General features: G+C 51.5%; 8 protein-coding genes across 8 annotated transcripts; 2 read left to right on the forward strand and 6 right to left on the reverse strand.

Annotated features, from left to right (window-relative positions):
* Window positions 1-1,209: 1,209 nt before the first annotated feature.
* On the reverse strand, window positions 1,210-2,667 carry N7443_003321 (uncharacterized protein; the record flags this gene model as incomplete). The annotated part of the gene is made up of 4 exons (XM_056883377.1): window positions 1,210-2,004; window positions 2,059-2,274; window positions 2,370-2,467; window positions 2,529-2,667. The coding sequence occupies 4 exons, from the start codon at window positions 2,665-2,667 to the stop codon at window positions 1,210-1,212; spliced, it is 1,248 nt and encodes a 415-aa protein (XP_056745218.1).
* Window positions 2,668-3,083: 416 nt separating this feature from the next.
* Window positions 3,084-3,989, reverse strand: N7443_003322 (zinc-binding alcohol dehydrogenase family protein; the record flags this gene model as incomplete). Its single annotated transcript, XM_056883378.1, has 1 exon — window positions 3,084-3,989. One exon carries the CDS (start codon window positions 3,987-3,989, stop codon window positions 3,084-3,086), a length of 906 nt encoding a protein of 301 aa, XP_056745219.1.
* Window positions 3,990-4,646: 657 nt separating this feature from the next.
* Window positions 4,647-6,387, reverse strand: N7443_003323 (Aldolase vrtJ; the record flags this gene model as incomplete). Its single annotated transcript, XM_056883379.1, has 2 exons — window positions 4,647-5,835; window positions 5,885-6,387. 2 exons carry the CDS (start codon window positions 6,385-6,387, stop codon window positions 4,647-4,649), a joined length of 1,692 nt encoding a protein of 563 aa, XP_056745220.1.
* A 1,201-nt stretch (window positions 6,388-7,588) lies between these two features.
* Window positions 7,589-9,730, reverse strand: N7443_003324 (RNA exonuclease; the record flags this gene model as incomplete). Its single annotated transcript, XM_056883380.1, has 1 exon — window positions 7,589-9,730. One exon carries the CDS (start codon window positions 9,728-9,730, stop codon window positions 7,589-7,591), a length of 2,142 nt encoding a protein of 713 aa, XP_056745221.1.
* Window positions 9,731-10,085: 355 nt separating this feature from the next.
* N7443_003325 (PICOT family protein) lies at window positions 10,086-10,987 on the forward strand (the record flags this gene model as incomplete). Its single annotated transcript, XM_056883381.1, has 2 exons — window positions 10,086-10,862; window positions 10,919-10,987. 2 exons carry the CDS (start codon window positions 10,086-10,088, stop codon window positions 10,985-10,987), a joined length of 846 nt encoding a protein of 281 aa, XP_056745222.1.
* A 343-nt stretch (window positions 10,988-11,330) lies between these two features.
* On the reverse strand, window positions 11,331-12,863 carry N7443_003326 (putative Gamma-butyrobetaine hydroxylase subfamily; the record flags this gene model as incomplete). The annotated part of the gene is made up of 1 exon (XM_056883382.1): window positions 11,331-12,863. One exon carries the CDS (start codon window positions 12,861-12,863, stop codon window positions 11,331-11,333), a length of 1,533 nt encoding a protein of 510 aa, XP_056745223.1.
* Window positions 12,864-13,257: 394 nt separating this feature from the next.
* On the forward strand, window positions 13,258-14,282 carry N7443_003327 (thiamine transporter TPC1; the record flags this gene model as incomplete). The annotated part of the gene is made up of 2 exons (XM_056883383.1): window positions 13,258-13,497; window positions 13,566-14,282. The coding sequence occupies 2 exons, from the start codon at window positions 13,258-13,260 to the stop codon at window positions 14,280-14,282; spliced, it is 957 nt and encodes a 318-aa protein (XP_056745224.1).
* A 276-nt stretch (window positions 14,283-14,558) lies between these two features.
* N7443_003328 (tubulin alpha chain) lies at window positions 14,559-16,376 on the reverse strand (the record flags this gene model as incomplete). The annotated part of the gene is made up of 7 exons (XM_056883384.1): window positions 14,559-15,019; window positions 15,081-15,584; window positions 15,641-15,712; window positions 15,770-15,857; window positions 15,926-16,079; window positions 16,147-16,205; window positions 16,359-16,376. 7 exons carry the CDS (start codon window positions 16,374-16,376, stop codon window positions 14,559-14,561), a joined length of 1,356 nt encoding a protein of 451 aa, XP_056745225.1.
* Between the last annotated feature and the right edge of the window lie 662 nt (window positions 16,377-17,038).

Below are 17,038 nucleotides of genomic sequence, written 5' to 3' on the forward strand. Positions count from 1 at the left end.
CTGGATCTACCCGATTGATTCACGGTGTGTCACAACTCCAGCGCTGCTTCTCCGAGGTGAATGTAGTCTACGCGGTCTATGGTACCTGGTATTTCCTTTGCCTGGCCCAAGTCCGATGACGAATTTTACGAATGAAACCCTCACGAATGCACTCTTTCGCTGTCTTTGAGAATGAAATTTCCATTGCCCCGATGAGGGGTTCGTCTCCCAACTTCCATCGGAGCAGAGTATGTCCACGTGGACCGAGGCCCATTCAATGCTGATGCCCAGCTTTGTTGCCAGCATGTCGCAGCGAACAAAGACGGGCCCAACAGTATCCGAGGTAGCCGTCGAGTCCATCATTATTTGCCAGGTGAAGTGGGAAATGGCCAGTCCTTAAGAGTGTCTGTACGATTTCTTATTGACTCGGGCGCCGGCGTCAATTCCATATTTCGTCGTGGCCTCACGACAAGTCCGCTTCACGCCGCGGCATACAGAGGTCATGAAACAGTGGTAGAGATTCTGATATCTCGTGGAGCGAATTTAAATGCGGACAATGAAGGAAATTGTCCGCTTCATGTGTGTCATCACGATGCTAGTGGCGCACGGCGCAGATGTCAGTGCTAGAAAAAGACGGGGCCGTCCAGCGTTAGATATAGCCGAGCAGAATGGCCAAACCGAAACGGTCAAGCTTCTCACGGGTTATGGCACTGAGAAGAGATGCCTTGTTTGGACTGTTAATTACCAAGGGAGTGTTGTTCGCCATCCACCATCGGCTGGATATTTAGTCTGTAATTATAGCTTTTTTTTTTCTATCTTGCAGGCGCGTAGGGGACTTTGGGAAACATATGGTGCCGTCACTAGTGGGCGTGGGTACACTTGTCGCCCTTCCAAATACTGGCGAGCTTCTAGAAATGGAGCTGTGATAGGCAAGCGCTTAACTATTCGGCACTCTTATTACTATACGGGCTTGTGTATTTCTGTGCATATCTGTAATATATCCTCTCGCGAGGCGTACGTATCGGTTGGAAGTGGGCCATTTTCTAGTCGAGTGGAAGAGCTCCGTGTACACGGAACTTGATAGATTTACTGAAGATTACTTCAGAATATGTATAGTTACCTAACCCCTGCGGTCTGCCTGGCCAATCACTCCACTAATGCTAAATTTTGGATATAAACAACTTTTCAATAGATGAAATGAACAAGAAAAGAAAGCCTTCCAAAGTTTCTTCAACTCAAGCGCTTGGACGATCTCGCAACAACACCAAGTCCACCCAGAAACGCAGAAACACCAGTGAAAACAATCAAAGGACCATAGCCAGAACCATAAGCCTTCGCAGCAATGCCCTTCCAAGCATTCTGATCAAGCAAAGCCTCACTGAGCGGACCACTGACAATATTTCCAATCCCTCGGCCAGTCGACAGAACACCGAAAACAATGCTAGGTTCCACATAAGGACTCTTCTTTCTAATCTCGTTCACAACAGCCGGCCAGGTAGATGTGAACGAGCCAGCAAATAGACCGTAGAAAACGCAGAAAATATACAATGGTGCGAGGCTGACGGAGAATCCCCAGATCAAGAACACGGCAATGGTACTCCCGACCGTGGACAAGAGGATGCAGGTTGTCGCGTGGTATCGATCGACCATTGAGCCCATAATCACGCAGCCAAACACAGATGCAAGATTGAACAGCATGACTGTTAGTGTCGCCTGGAGATTGTTTGCGCCTAAGCTTCGGGCGTATGTGGGCAAATAGATGGTTGGGAGGAAGTAGCCCATCGCTTCAAGAATATTGCCCGTTTCGTAGATCAAGAAGGTTGCATCCCAGAGGAATCGGAAATCAAATGGACGAGTACGAGATGATCGGGAGATTGGGAGACGGGGCCGAACGTAGAAAAGAAGTGGTCCGCCCATTATTACGAGGACGATTGCCCAGACACGCAGAGCGGTTTCGTGGCCATAGGTGTTGAGGAGCCATTGCATAACGATCGGGAGAATGACGCCCGACAAGCCAGTGCCAGCCTACAGATGTTAGTGGGGAATAATAATATCTGTATGAAAATTGGAAACACTCACCCACATAATCCCAAATGCCAATCCCTTTCTCTGCACAAACCACTCATCCATGAAAATGATGGTCGGGGCATATGCCAGACTGGCTCCGATGCCATATGCGACTCCCTGCGATACAATGAGCTGGCCGGTGTTGGTGGCAAATGAGCTCATGGCGATGGCTAGACACATAATAAGGAAGCCGATTGGCGCCGCCCATAGCTTCATGCGGGGAAATGCCTGTAGCAGAATGAAAGCTACAGGGAGCAGCATGTATGAGATTCCCTGATCAATGTTAGTTGTGAGCAGCAAATTACATGAGTTTCATGACTGACCATTGCACAGGTGCCAATGACAGCGATGTCTCCTGAGCTCTTGAATGGCTCATGAGAGCTGTAGTAATCTTGGAACACTCCATAGGAGAAAGTGAATCCTGAAGAATATCTTTTTAGTGCACTGTCACATACACATGCCAAGGAAGAGGCTTAACATACCCCAGATCAAAGCCTCGAGCATAAAGCAGGCGGTGAGGAACAGGTAGGCACCTTTGCCTCTATCGACCGGTGGTAGATTGTCCTCGTGGTGATTGGAGATGGAGAGGCCATCCTGAGAAGAAACCTCAAAATCCTCCATCTTGCGAGGAAGCTCGATGAAGCCGTGTTCCAATGCTAGAAACTGCTGGGGGGAGAAAAATGACAAGAAATAAAAACTCATTAGCTTTTTTGTTGGACCCTTCAAAAAGTGCGCCTGTGACATCCGCGTGGGGCATTTATCCGTGGCAATGCGATGTCGTGATTGGTTCATCTTGACTAATGGGAACCGGAAGGCCCCACAGTTCTCTTTACACTCGAGCACAGCTGGAAGATATGAATTGGGCTGTAGGGAACGTTTACTAGTGCAAATCTTGTGTTTCTGAAATACACGTGATCGTCCAATCCATGCCAAAACGTTGCCTACGGTCCTACTTTGGAGACAGTCTTCATGAACAACTAGATTCAGCTGATATATCGTCCGGAAGAGCGACACAATGCGTCTAGATACGATCAACATCAAAGATACATAACTAGCTTCCTCCCACTCACCGTACCACCTGCCATAAGATCCAGCGCATGCTGCACATTCCCCAGCCTCCCCTCAACAACTTGCTCAACAACTTGCGCCCTAGTAGGTACAATCAAACCACTCTCCAATCCCTTAGGAAGGTACTCCTCAAAGAGCCACCGACCAAATTCCGCCTGAGCCGGATCCTCAAACGCCCAGCCATACGATGCGAATCTGCGTTCCACGTTCTCCGGGAGCGGATCCGCTCCGGGGAGACTTGGGGTCAGACTATTGTGCCCGCCTCCGCCGATGGAGAATAAATAGTTCGCGGTAATGTTTGTTACGGGCGGGAGGCCAATTGTGTCAAGGATAGCAAAGTATGGACCTTGTTGATGGAGTTCCGTTTCGATTTTCTCTGCGGAAGCTGTGTGGTCGATTATATATGTCGGGCCGAGGGATTGCACGAAATTGTGATTTAGAGGCGAGGAGATTGTTATCACTGTATAGCCAGCACTCACGGCATATTTGATAGCTAGATGACCGCTTGGGTTGGAGCCTCCATATACGAGAATTTTCTTACCATTCGGCTGTGCAGAACCGGAAAGTGGCGGCCGATCTAGACCGAGATGAATGGAAAGTGCGGCGACGACTGTTGTTAGATTGAGGATTGTGACTGCGCCACTTTCAAAAGATGTGTTTGAAAGTAGCTTAGAGCTCCATTCTGCCTCCGCTAGGGCGTATTTCTGGTGAGCGCCAAAGCGAGAATCGGTCACTTTGTCGCTTCCTCGAAGGGTGACAACGCGATCTCCGGCTCTCAGGCTTGTCACATTAGATCCAACCGATACGACCTCCCCGGCAAATGATGAACCCAGATTCGCAGGATACTTGAGAGGATGGAGCTCGAATCTGGTCATGGAAGTCAGCTGAGGGGTGAAATCTACCGAGGGGTACTTTCAAATTACCTCTGTAGCTTTGATTCGATCGGGCTGAATGCGATGACTGCCACTTTGACTAGAATTTCACCCTTGCCCGGGGTTGGGATTTCAGCATCATCAAGAACTACATTAGCGTGTTTTCCTTGATCTATGCGATTTGGTTGGCCATATTGAGGACTGTGGCGTTGAAAGTTGAGGTATCGCTCAGAGAGGCTGTTACCTGTTGGTGGCAATTAATATACCGCCGCACGAACTTTTCAAGTAGCTACCAATGAGTTTTTCCAGTCAATAACATTAATAAGAATGTCAGATCCGGTATGACCGAAAGCCCGAATTATTCGGAGATATCGCCATTAGACGATCTTAAGGTTAAATTACTATCTGATCAATTACGTCGATCCGCCCGATATGGAAGTTCGAGCGTCCTGAATTTCTAAGCCCGAACTCTCGCGCCATTCGGCCTCCGACTGAAAAACATTTGACGGCAAAGATTCTCCAGGAAAAGAAATTGCGATCGTGGAAGCGTCAACTTGAAATAGGGCATGATCATTTACTATGAAAATATACCTATCTTTGGTATCTATTTCATAGTCACGATGTCATTATCTCGTTGTCTCGTTGACACTTTACTTGCATCTAGATATGTTGCTTTTCCTTATGGCCCCGTCGTAGACTAAACATTTGCAAAATCTCAGTCCAGAAACCAGGCGCATAATCGGTGAAAGTAGCCTCATATGCGTCTATAATGGGACGATCCCAGACAAGATCCATTTCTGTCGCCTTTACCAGCCTCGTGCGCTTGATAAGCTTCCACGTGAAGAAGAGAAGCGGCGCAGCTAGAACCATCGTGTAGTAAGTGAAGAAGCTACTGATGCTCCAGTTTCCTGGAAGGAAGGTTGAGTAGCCGTAAGTAGTCACCACAAAAATCATCCAGACCAGGGCGATCCAGGCGGAATAGGGCTGGAAGTAGCCGTAGTAGGGCAAGGTGCGGCGGTCAATTTTCTGGGCACGTAGGGCTCGGTAGAAGAAGAGGTAAGTCGTGCAGATGATGATGTAGTCGATTACCTGAGCGGCGGTGATGATGTTGGTCAGCCAGGTTAGGACTGTTGCAGAGTTGCTTGATACGTTCAGGAAGCCTAGGAAGGGAAAGACCATCACGACGCAGAGGCAATAGATTGGGACGCCGGCTTTGGTGCATTTTCGGAGGAACTTGGGGGCTTGGCCTTGGATCGAGAGACTGTAGAGACTTCGCGTTCCGTAGTAGGTGTAGGCATTGCCGGCGGAGAAAATACTGGTTACGAGCAGGGCGTTGGTAACATGGGGGAGTACGCTGATGCCGAGGTTTTTCATGGCAATCACATAGGGCGATGCGGCTGCAGTGCCTGAGCCGCTGGACGAGCCAGAGAGGATGGCCAAGAGGGACTTGTCGTTGTAGGGAATGACGATACCCACGCAGAGTGCACTTCCGATGAAGAAGAATGCAAATCGTAGGTAGGTGGTTTTGAAGGCTGTCTTGAGATAACGACGGGGAAGCTTTGCTTCTCCAGCGATCATGGATATGTATTCAGGGCCGACGACAGTGAAGGATGCACTCCAGACGGCACCGAGAAACCCTTCAAAGCGGCCCAACGAGCCCGTAGCGATATATTCAGCAAACGCACCGGGTTCGTTCCAGTAACGGAAGCCGTAGGCGTCGTGTTTCGGATTACCTCCAACCATGGTGATGAAGGTGAAGAGGAAGACGATCAAGATAAGCAGCACCTTACCGCTTGCAAGCCAGAACTCAGCTTCTCCGTACCACCTGACGGTGAAGGCATTGAGAATACTAAGCCGATTAATATATATGCACACCAGACAAAGAATGGCCAACTCACAAGTAAAGAACGATACAAGCAGAAACGACCGCCTCGACTGGGATATCGTCCCGCCAGAAAGTTAAAACAAGTTGCAAAGCGGAGATCTCAAAGGGAATCAAGAGAACTTCGTAGAGGAAAAAGTTCCAGCCAGCCCAGAACCCCATTGCTTCGTCCACCCAATGGCCAGCCATACGGATGAAAGCACCACTGACAGGCATGAAGACCGCCATCTCGGCCATACAGTTGTTGACCAGGCCCATCATACACGAGTAAATCAGATAAGCCAGGAAGAGACCTGCCGGTCCACCTTTGACAAGACCAGAAGAGATGGTGACAAAAACTGCAGTTCCAATGGATCCTCCGATGGCGATCAGTTGTATCTGGCGATTGCCAAGGTGTCGCTTCAGCTCATCGGTGTTGTCGATGACAGTGCCAATATCGTCATCGGAAGTACGGCGAGCCGAGGAATCGGGGATTCCCTTCTCCTCGTACCCGGTCTCTTTTGCATCGAATAGACCCATCGTGATGGTTGCAGGTGATCTTCACGGCTTGCGCGTGTACGAGGACACGAAGTGAGGAACACGGATGTTTAAGTACTTCGATTCAATCGTGTATTGAAGGGAAATCTGGTGTAGGACGGGGCCCGTGTAACACGGAAAGGAAATATCTTGAGCCATTTACCTCTCGTGGCCACGCTAACACATTCGCTTTAGCTCTCAGATCCAATGATGGCACATGTCCACGCTATCCCCGTAACTTTGTCTCCAAGTTCCAGCAGTTTTCCTATCGCGCGAGTCACATCAACTGGGTCGAGCCTCAAGCTGATCTTGCCGTTTATTTGACTTTGGTGACCACTACCGGGCAATTTGCGCCGACCACGCTACTGCATATGCGGATCGACCATCCTTGATGAGATTTGATCAGGCATTCGATCAAATCTCGGTTGCATGACTGGCTAGGGCTTAGAGAGATAAGCATAGGTACCTTTGCAAGTATCTGTCTTCAGATACTTGAATCTCTGTCAAGGAACAGGGCTTATTCTGGTCTGTATCTCTAAGCCGTCAACGGAAGCTCGCCCGTAGCCCGAAGCCACATCCAGCTGCGCTCCCTATCAATGTCCCTACCACCATCGTTAGTGGCCGTCCTCGGGCGCTGTCCCGACACGGGAAATTGCGGCGAGGCCGGTGGTACCATCTGATTCGCATAATCTGCGACATATGGAAGAGCGGACAAGGCTAGATCACTGGACCCAGTAAGTTTCAGTGGCAGTCAAATTGAGGAGAAAAGATCCTATCTGCGGGGTAATAATGAACACACCTGGAGAGTTCACTGATGACATTATTTGGAGATCCAACTGTAATTGCCCCAAACCTTATCGAGTTCCTATCGTGCGGGGATGATATTTGGAGTTCAACTGAAAGCTTAGGTGAATATAGACAAACGGAGAAACTACATCACTACAGCGGGATAAGAATCATGTTAAACGGAGCTAGACTCCAGTTGAAAGGCGTGTAGAGGCATGCGTTCGACCGTTTAGAGTACGCGGTGTCCGTGCGCAGGCAAGCTCTGGAGGTGGTTTATATCCGCGGCTTGCGGGCATGGAAGTACGAGTGGGAAGAGGCTGAAACCAGTTTCGTATTTCGTACATCAGCCCTTGACGGGCATGCAGCGATCATCGTTTTCATTTACGTCCAAAACGATCAAGGCCGTGGTATCTTGAATCTATTTAACACACATGAATCCACATCCCTCACGAGCACGCTCGCAAGCCTTCTTCAACGCTTGCTCCTCCGTATCCGTCCACTTCACAGTCAGCTCGTCCCATGGCTTACGCGAGTTGTACTCTTCGCGGAACATCTTGTGCATCGCTTGGAGACGGGTCACTTCCCGAGGGTCACCGGTGCCGGTATACACAATGAACATGGTGCACGGAGGAAGCGATTCGTGGATGCGGGAAATATCAGACACGGTACGCGCGACGGCGTCCTTGAGGGCCTCGGGCGTCGTTGTTGAACCATCAGAGGGTTCCTCTTGAGGAGCCACAGTGGTAGATTCATTGGAGTTGTTCGCGTCTGGCAGTCGAGTACACCAACCGCGGAGTTGCTCGAGGTTGCGGAGACGTCCCCACACGAAATCGACACCACTGCCTGGAATGGCCTGATTCGTCTCGTCGCCATTGACAGCAGCTGAAATGCCATTCACAACGGCATCGTCATCTCGGCACCCGATTGCGACAGTCGCCTGCGATCCAAAGCCGCGTTCGGGATTGCCCCAGTCCACTACTGCACCCGTTCGGCCTTCAGCGGGTGTTTTGCCGGGCTTCATAGATCGGCCGATTCGACGAAAGATGCTTTCATTCGAGGCATCACTAGTACCCCAGCGCTCGCCCTTCTCGCATTTCAGCTTAACAAGGTCGAGCACAGCGCGAGCATCTTCAATTGAGCTGTGACCCTGGGTGCCTTTCTGGATCTCTCGGTTGAGGTATTTCTGGGTAAGCCACTTAAGACCGCACTTCAGAGGCGGCCCACGTGGGTGAGGATAGATGATCGTAGTGTCCACAATGAACGGATGGGTGAGGCGTAGTGCAGTGAGGTCGGAGTTGAGAGAGTGCCCAATCAAGACAGTGCGAGGAGTGATGAGCTCCAGCAATCGCTTTTGAATATCCTCGATTGTGGTCGTGACATCCTTCAGTCCCTCTTCGGTCATACCTGAATATGCTGTGAGATAATCGATCACGGGCCGTGATGGTTTCACCAGCTCATCCAAAACAACATCGCCGCTCCAGTTGACAATACTGATGCGGGCGAGCTCGAAATTGTCGCCTTCCGTCTTCACCATTTCACAATCCACGGCCAGTACTTCCTTGCCGGCAGTCATGCTACCCTTTTCAACCTCGGCGTCTGGCACATCGCCGGCCTCCAGGCTTGGAACGTTTGTATCGACCCATCCGTTCTCTGCTGTCTGACCGTTGCGCTGACGAGCCTCGGCGTGAGATGATTTTTCTTGTTCTGTCGAGGAAAATGCGGGGTGCATGGGGTATTCACTATCACTCAGGTCCATGGACGAGTGGATGAAAGCCGTGATGGGTGTTCGCTGAACCACGAAGCCCCTCTCGACCTTGGCCGCGCGGGGGCCTTTGTGCTTCGGGTCATCTCTTGACTTTGGCAGCGCTGACAGCAGCATTGCTTGTAAAGGTGAATGCACCTTGTTGTATTTATTGTCGCCTGGGGCTTTAACCGGCCAGACATGGGGGAATACCTTGGCGAGCGGCTGCAAGGGCTCGGGGAGGGAGTCGGGGGAGAGGTGACGAGGGTTGAAAAGATGCGATCGATCCGGGGGTGCGAGGCCTTGTTTCCATCTCTTGAAGTCGGTGGCAACTCTGTCTTCGGCCGATTCGTCTGCTCCTTCGGGCTTTTCGTTCATTTCCTCTTGACTAGTCTCAATGGGCTCCAATGGTATAGTGCCGTCAAACATGCCCATTTCCAAGCCAGGTACCATCAATACAACCACCTTGCGCATGTGCCCGGAGTGTTTGACAGAGATCCATTGTGGTGCAACACCGTCGGCAAGGCAGTACAGCATCAAGCCCTGCAGGTCTGCGATCCGGATAGATGACTGCATCTTGCCATCCACGTATGTAAGGTCAGGGTACTTCGTCTTGGCGCCATCCACGCGCTTCTTCTTGGGGTTGCGATATTGGGCATTGTCCGGGCTCTGAGCTCCATTGCGATCACTGGATTCTGAGGGCGAGGCAGCGTTCATGCGCGACAAAGTCTCACCGACACCAACGCCGGAGCCATTGTTTGCCACGTCGGCGACGGGCTCAGAATCTTCGTCCTGGCGCTTGCGTTTGTTCTGGCCCATGATGTTGAGCTGGGGTCCAAGCTACCGGTCGAAAATCGCGAGAATAGAAAAGTCCGATCACGAGGAGATAACGATAAGGTAATAAAACCGGCGCGATGATACCAGCCGTGTACCGGAAACGGTACGTTAATACGCATCTGATAACAGCGATCGCCCGGAAAATTCGCCCTCGTCACGCCATCTTCATTCCCCTCGATTGGGCACGAGAGCTTTCTTCCTGGACGTCATTGTCGCATCCCCCCATTCATCTATATCGAACCCTGTATAGCGCTCTTGCTTCAGGTCATACCTCTTTCGACTGCCATTTCCTCTCCTCTGCCAGACTCCCCTCCAAACTAGGAGACACCCCGGCACCATGTCGGCGCTCACCGAAATCACCTCCGAGGCCGACTTCTCGTCGCACTTGGCCACGCTCTCGCCCTCCGCGCTGGTCGTCCTCTACTTCTACACCCCATGGGCCGCACCCTGCACACAAATGAGCGCTGTCCTGTCCGCTCTCGCCTCGCAGTACCCCGCCACTGCCCCGCCGACCATCTCGTTTGTCAGCATCAACGCCGAAGAGCTGCCCGACATCTCAGAGGAATACGACGTCTCCGCAGTGCCTTTTGTCGTCTGCCTGCGCAGCGGCCAGGTCCTCGAGTCGATTAGTGGTTCAGACCCCATCAGAGTCCGCAATGCTCTCGATCGCCATGCTGGCGCCGGCTCTGCAGACGGTGTCAACAGATCCGCCATTCCCCCGGCGCTCTCCGCCGTGCCCCGTGAGGATGGCCCCGTGATGGCTACTCAGCCCCCTGTCACCTCGAGCACCCCTGCTGGTCCCGCTGCCAATGCCACCGCTGTCCCCGCTGCCCCAACTCTTACCCCCGAACAGTCGAAGGAGGCTCTCATTGCTCGTCTTACCGAGTTGGTTAAGGCCGCCCCTGTTATGTTGTTTATGAAGGGTACACCCAGCTCACCTCAGTGTGGTTTCAGCCGGCAGTTGGTTGGTATTCTGCGTGAGCGCAGCATCAAGTATGGTTTCTTCAATATCTTGGCCGATGAGGATGTTCGACAGGGTCTTAAGGAGTTTGCCGACTGGCCTACATTCCCCCAATTGTGGGTTGACGGTGAGCTGGTTGGCGGGTTGGATATCGTAAGTGTCTCCAAGCTATCCAGCCGCAGGATATGATTGCTAATACCTGGATTTAGGTCCGCGAGGAAATCAACGCCGATCCCGACTTCATGGGCCAGTACTCGGTCAGCAAGCCCGTCGCTTAGGAGGATTCTGATCCTTGCATGATACCCATGACGCTGGGGCTGGATGCCTGAAAACTACCGTGATGATAAACGTTTTTCCTTGATATGAAAAGACATTTCAATTCGACGTCATTTAATGCTTTGTATATCTCCAGGCTTGTAGATGACTGGTTTACAAGTGGACATTGCGGAGAATGTGGCGAGGATCGTCCCGAGGTTATCATTGTATACTTGAGGTGTGCTTGTTGAACCTTGGATCGAGTGGATTCTATGTCTTCATTCTATACGCTATGTACTATCTAGGCAATATGTGCAATGTACTTCAGAAATAAAGGTCCTGATCTATAAAGCAATATCTTGTCAATCACTCGTCCTTTTCTAAGCCTTGATAGGCCCCAGGCATGAGTTGGTTGACAACCCTTGGGTCACTTTTAACCCAGGATTCCAAATTGTTCTTCCTGGTGACAGCAAAGCGAGACAGTACCGCATCTTGATCGACGTAGGCACCAGCAAGCCAGCGCGAGCCATTTGTAGTATTGAACTTATTGCGCGCGTGAACAACCCGACGATTGGCAAAGATAACGCACTCGCCAGGGTTAAGCTTCAATTGGAACACAGAATCCTTGGATTCCATGTCCTTCGTGAAATGGTACATGGCTTTCCAGAATTTGTCGTAGTTCATGCGGGTTTGTTTACCGGTCTCTCCTTTCCAGGTTGGAATTGCAGACTGGAAGGGCGGCGAGTAGTTGACGTTCCGTAATTCCTTTGACTGTGGATCCAGTTCGAATACAGGCCAAGTGTTGTGGTAAATTGAGTCCTCATGCACATATTCATAGCCAACATGCCTTCGTGTCAGCTCCCAGTAATCAGTGGGGCGCGTACGCTTCATCCTGTCTGCAATGTTGAAAGTATCTGCGAAAAGCGACTCGCCACCCTCACATGAGTTCTCTAGGCAGTGCAAGAGCTGGTAGCCGGGTGGTTCGTTCATGTACAAGAGATCCATGTGGAACCCGAGGTGTTGGTTGGTGTAGGCCACGTTCTTTGCCTGTGGGACTGTACGTACGTCCCATGTCGAGCCGTAGAAAGAATTCCGCAGCGGGCCCATGCGAGTGGCAACCTTTTCCACCATCTCGCGGGATGATGGGATATCCTTGACAAAGACTAGACCCAGACGGGCCAGATTTTGCATGGCGAATGTGAATTTCGTCTCGCTGTGCATATAATCGTCAAACGAGATCCAGTGTTGATACTTTTCCATGGTTGCAGCGTTCCAACGGAAGGGTCTCGTATGGGGATGGGTAGTGTCGTGGGTATTGTTAATGGGGTTCCGGAGATAGTGATATGGCCATCGAGACGTGTGCTCCGGGCCATATCCTAGGATATCCTTGTTCCATTGGATCTCCAATTGGTTACCATCCCATTTCACTCGCCGTGGGTGAATAGTGGGATGTATATCATGAGTGCGGAACGAGCGTTGCTTCGAATGCGGATCCACGCATTGCGGACATTTGCACAGGTCGCGAAGGTAGTAATATGGGAGGCGTAGAGGCCGTTCCTTGTCTCGGGCCAAAGTAAGTTCGTCGAAATGGAGATAGCATTTTGCGGACCGACTGGTGGTCAAGGCAGTCAAATGCTCTCCATCACTCGGAGACTTTGGATGCTGGAACATTCTAAGAGTCACCTCCTCGCCATCGTGCTCTATTGTTTGCGTTTCTCTTTGGGGAACCCTCGGTATCCGGGTGGAAAATTTGCCGGTCTCAGTTGCTTTGCCAGCTGGAGGTGTCTGAGAAGAAGGTTGCACGTTACGCCGCGTATCCGTCGAGACGAAAGTCCTCCTGGCAGGGCCAGCCAGGAGCTGCGGCAGTCGCCGAAGCGCAATTGGAGGGATAGGGCGCATTGCAAAAAGAATCCCCGAAGCTTACAGAAGACAAGAAAAGAGGCAAAGAGAAATATGAGGGAGACGAGGAACAGCAACATGTGATGACCCCGGATTAGCGGGCAATCTAAAGACAAGCTCCCGTTTCCCTACGGTAAACTGTAAACCGAGGCTCGGAGCTTGGTCTGATGCCTTGATGCCTTGGTGCCTGTATGCCTTGATAATTCATTGAAATTGTTGACGCCTGGTAAACATGGCACCAAGGAATCAAGGCATATCGGCCGCCACCGTTCCAGGCTCAAATTTACCCGCAAGCGGCCTTTTTCCGAAAACGTCATTACTTTGCCCCAGGAAAAATCAACAAACACAGGGCTTCCCCTCGATTCACTAAATGGCTTCCTAACAATTCTTCAAAATGTCTGCCGGTGGTGATCATCTCAAAGATGAAGGTACAAAGCGCCAAGTCGTGCTGGCTGGCGGAACCGCAGGTCTGATCTCGCGCTTCTGCATTGCGCCGCTGGACGTCGTCAAGATTCGTCTGCAACTGCAGATCCACTCCCTGTCCGATCCAACCTCACATCGAACGGTCGTCGGTCCTGTCTACAAGGGTACACTATCTACGTTAAGGGCGATCGCGAAGGCGGAGGGCATCACGGTATGTTCATGTTTATCTGCGCCGGAATGGTGTAAAAGCTGGGAGATAAGCTAACGGAGCTCTAACAGGGTCTTTGGAAGGGCAATGTTCCCGCCGAGATGATGTATGTCTGCTATGGGGCTCTTCAATTCACTACATACCGTGCCACAACCCAGGCGCTGGCCGAATTACCTTATCGCCTCCCTCCTTCCGGTGAATCGTTCGTCTCCGGCGCCGTCGCGGGTGGTCTCGCCACCACTACCACATACCCACTTGACCTTTTACGTACGCGATTCGCAGCGCAAGGTTCGGAACGTATCTATCGCTCGCTGTTCGGCTCGATAAAGGAAATTGCGCAGCATGAAGGACCAGCGGGCTTCTTCCGAGGTTGTTCTGCCGCCGTAGCGCAGGTCGTTCCATACATGGGATTCTTTTTTACCGCATACGAGGGACTCAGGCCGGTGATGGCGCGCTTCGACTCGTTGCCTTTCGGCACAAACGATGCTGCGGCGGGTGTGGTTGCCAGCATACTCGCTAAGACTGGCATCTTCCCACTAGACTTGGTGAGAAAGCGCTTGCAGGTCCAAGGCCCGACTCGTACGCGCTATGTGCATCGCAACATTCCGGAATACGATGGTGTCATCAGGTCCATCGCCATGATTCTGCGCACACAGGGCGTGCGAGGATTATATCGCGGGTTGACGGTCAGCTTGTTAAAAGCGGCGCCGGCAAGCGCGGTGACCATGTGGACCTACGAGAGGGTTTTGAAGCTGCTGCAAGAGACGGAGCTGCACGCATTGGCTTGAGGAACATATACAAACTTGCATTATCGGTCGCATTGACTCGGGCATTGAACGGCGTTTTACATGGCTACAAGCGAATAATATACATTTTAGAGCAATAGTTTAGAAAAAGAATCATCACCAAATTTCGAAATCATCAAATGTGCCGAAATTGTGTCCATCACGGTCAAATAACGCTGGAAGTGCAGAATTCAAGGAGGGGGTGATTGTCGTGGTGCACGTACATTCAAGCGGCACAAGGGAGTAAAATCGTGCGAGCAAGGGAGTAGACCACACCGTCTAGTACTCAGGCTCTTCGTCAGAAATCCCGTCGCCGGCGACTTCCTCATAGTCCTTCTCTAGAGCCGCGAGATCCTCCCGTGCCTCGCTGAACTCGCCTTCTTCCATGCCCTCGCCCACATACCAGTGGACGAACGCGCGCTTGGAATACATAAGGTCGAACTTGTGATCCAGCCGGTTCCATGCCTCGGCAATGGCCGTTGTGTTGGAGAGCATGCTGACCGAACGATCAACAGGGGCCATCGCACTGTCGGCAACGCGCTTGGGCTGTGAAAAGTTGATACCCAACTTGAATCCAGTGGGGCACCAGTCAACCAGGTGGAAGGAAGGCTTTGCCTTTAGTGCAGCTACGGCCTTGTTGCAGTCGCTTGGCACGACGTCGCCACGGTACATCACTGTCACGGCCATGTACTTGCCCTTGTGAGGATCACATACGACCATTTGGTTGTCTGGTTCGGCGCCTTGAATATGCTGTCAGCTTTGATATTGTGGAAGGAGATGGATGGTCGATTGATCACATACACTGGAAGGTCAGATCCTGAACCTTGAAGCTCTCGTGCGAGACACGGTTGCTAGATACTACTGGAGCATAAGAGATCAACGGGTAATGGATACGTGGGAATGGCACCAAGTTGGTCTGGAACTCGGCCAGATCGATGTTGAGAACGCCGTCGAAGCGCATACTCGAGGTAATGGAGCTAACCACCTGGGCGACCAGGCCGTTCAGGTGTTCAAAGCCAGGACGGGGGATATCCAGGTGACGACGACAGATGTCATAGATAGCCTCATTGTCGACTAGGAAGGTGCAATCGGAGTGCTCGATCGTGCCGTGGGTGGACAGCACAGCGTTGTATGGTTCCACGACGGCGGTAGATACGCGGGGAGATGGGTAGACTGCGAATTCCAATTTGGCCTTCTTGCCGAACTCCTGCGCTAGCTGCTCCTGTAAGAGAGAACCGAAACCAGAGCCTGTGCCACCGCCGAAGGAGTGGAAGTTTAGGAATCCCTGCAGAGAGGAGCAGTTGTCTGGAGGAAGTCAGGAAGTTAGCGGGTGAAGTATTGGGATCAATAACACCACATACCGGCCAGACGTCGCACACGGTCAAGAACCTCGTCCACCATCTCCTTTCCAACAGTGTAATGGCCCCGAGCATCTGAATTGTATTAGCGCCCATTCATGCACGTTCACACAATCATCTGCACAGTCATACAGTTGTTGGCTGCGTCCTCCTTGCCGCTGATCAACTGTTCGGGGTGGAAAAGCTGGCGATATTTGCCCGTTCGGATCTCATCGATTGGCTATGTAACCCAAAACTCATCAATATGCAATTCATGCCTTTCTGGAGTTATTCAGAGGAATGACGTACGCTCGGATCGAGATCGGCGAAAATAGCGCGGGGAACGTATTTACCGCCGCTCGTCTCGGTGAAGAAGGTCTCGTAGATGCCGTTGGGGCCAGCATCGCCGGTGTTACCAGAGTCAACTCGTCCATCGGGCCCGAGGCCGTGCTCTAGAAGGTATCTGCATTCGTCACGGCGAGTGTCAATCCCATGTGCGATCGTGCATAACAAGCGATCAGTGAACTTACAGCTCCCATGCGGCGTTACCGAGCTGCACGCCAGCTTGGCCAACATGAATGTGAATGACCTGGGGAACTGAGGTGTCAATATCTTCTGAAATGTATCCTCGAAATCGAGCTGCACAATCGGAGTTGCACTCAAATGGCACGAGAGAGGGGCACGGGTGGGGCCACCAGGCTCAAGTCTAGAGCATAAACATGGGGAATGAGGGAACACGTACCTCGCCTCGGCCGGGCATTGCGCAGAGAATTGATCTGTACCTAAGGGGAAAAGTATGAAACAGAACTGAATCCGGAGACAGGTTTGCGAGGTAGCGAGTGCCAGGTGGGAAGCTGTGGGCCGCTAGTGAAGGCGCCCCCTGACCAGCGAGACACGACTGGGTGCTGCTGGCGGTCGGCACACCGCTGTGGCTGACCTCTGGTTTGCTTGACCTTACATCTTTCTCTCTCACTGGGTTCGGATGTTCGCTCAATGGTATTTACGCCGACCATGTTTACATTTTGGCACCCTGCCACACCGCACGGGAGCAGCCCAAAATTAGGTCACACAGAATTTAAGCGAACACACTTCCCGGCCTCCTCAACACATGGACCTTGGAATTCATCTGTGGTATCTTGCGGTTTTCTAGATCACCGGGACACGTTCCGGTTCGACGCAGATCACCAATAGCATTACCGGTATAGACCTCCGAGCAGGGTCTTGGCGCTCGGCCCTACAGATAGAGCCTTAGATCCGTGCCGTCTAGGGCATTACATTTTCATGGAGTTTCAGAGCTCTGGACCACAAAAAAGGATGAAAGCCCCCTTAATATGTTATCAAATGCGGCAATACATTCATTAAATATTCTTTCATCAGTCTCGTCGTTATCATAACTTAAAAAGCTCTCCACCAATTCGAAAC

Source organism: Penicillium atrosanguineum (genome assembly GCF_028827265.1).
Source record: "Penicillium atrosanguineum strain IBT 20685 chromosome Unknown utg000002l_segment0_segment0, whole genome shotgun sequence".
NCBI classification, from domain to species: domain Eukaryota; kingdom Fungi; phylum Ascomycota; class Eurotiomycetes; order Eurotiales; family Aspergillaceae; genus Penicillium; species Penicillium atrosanguineum.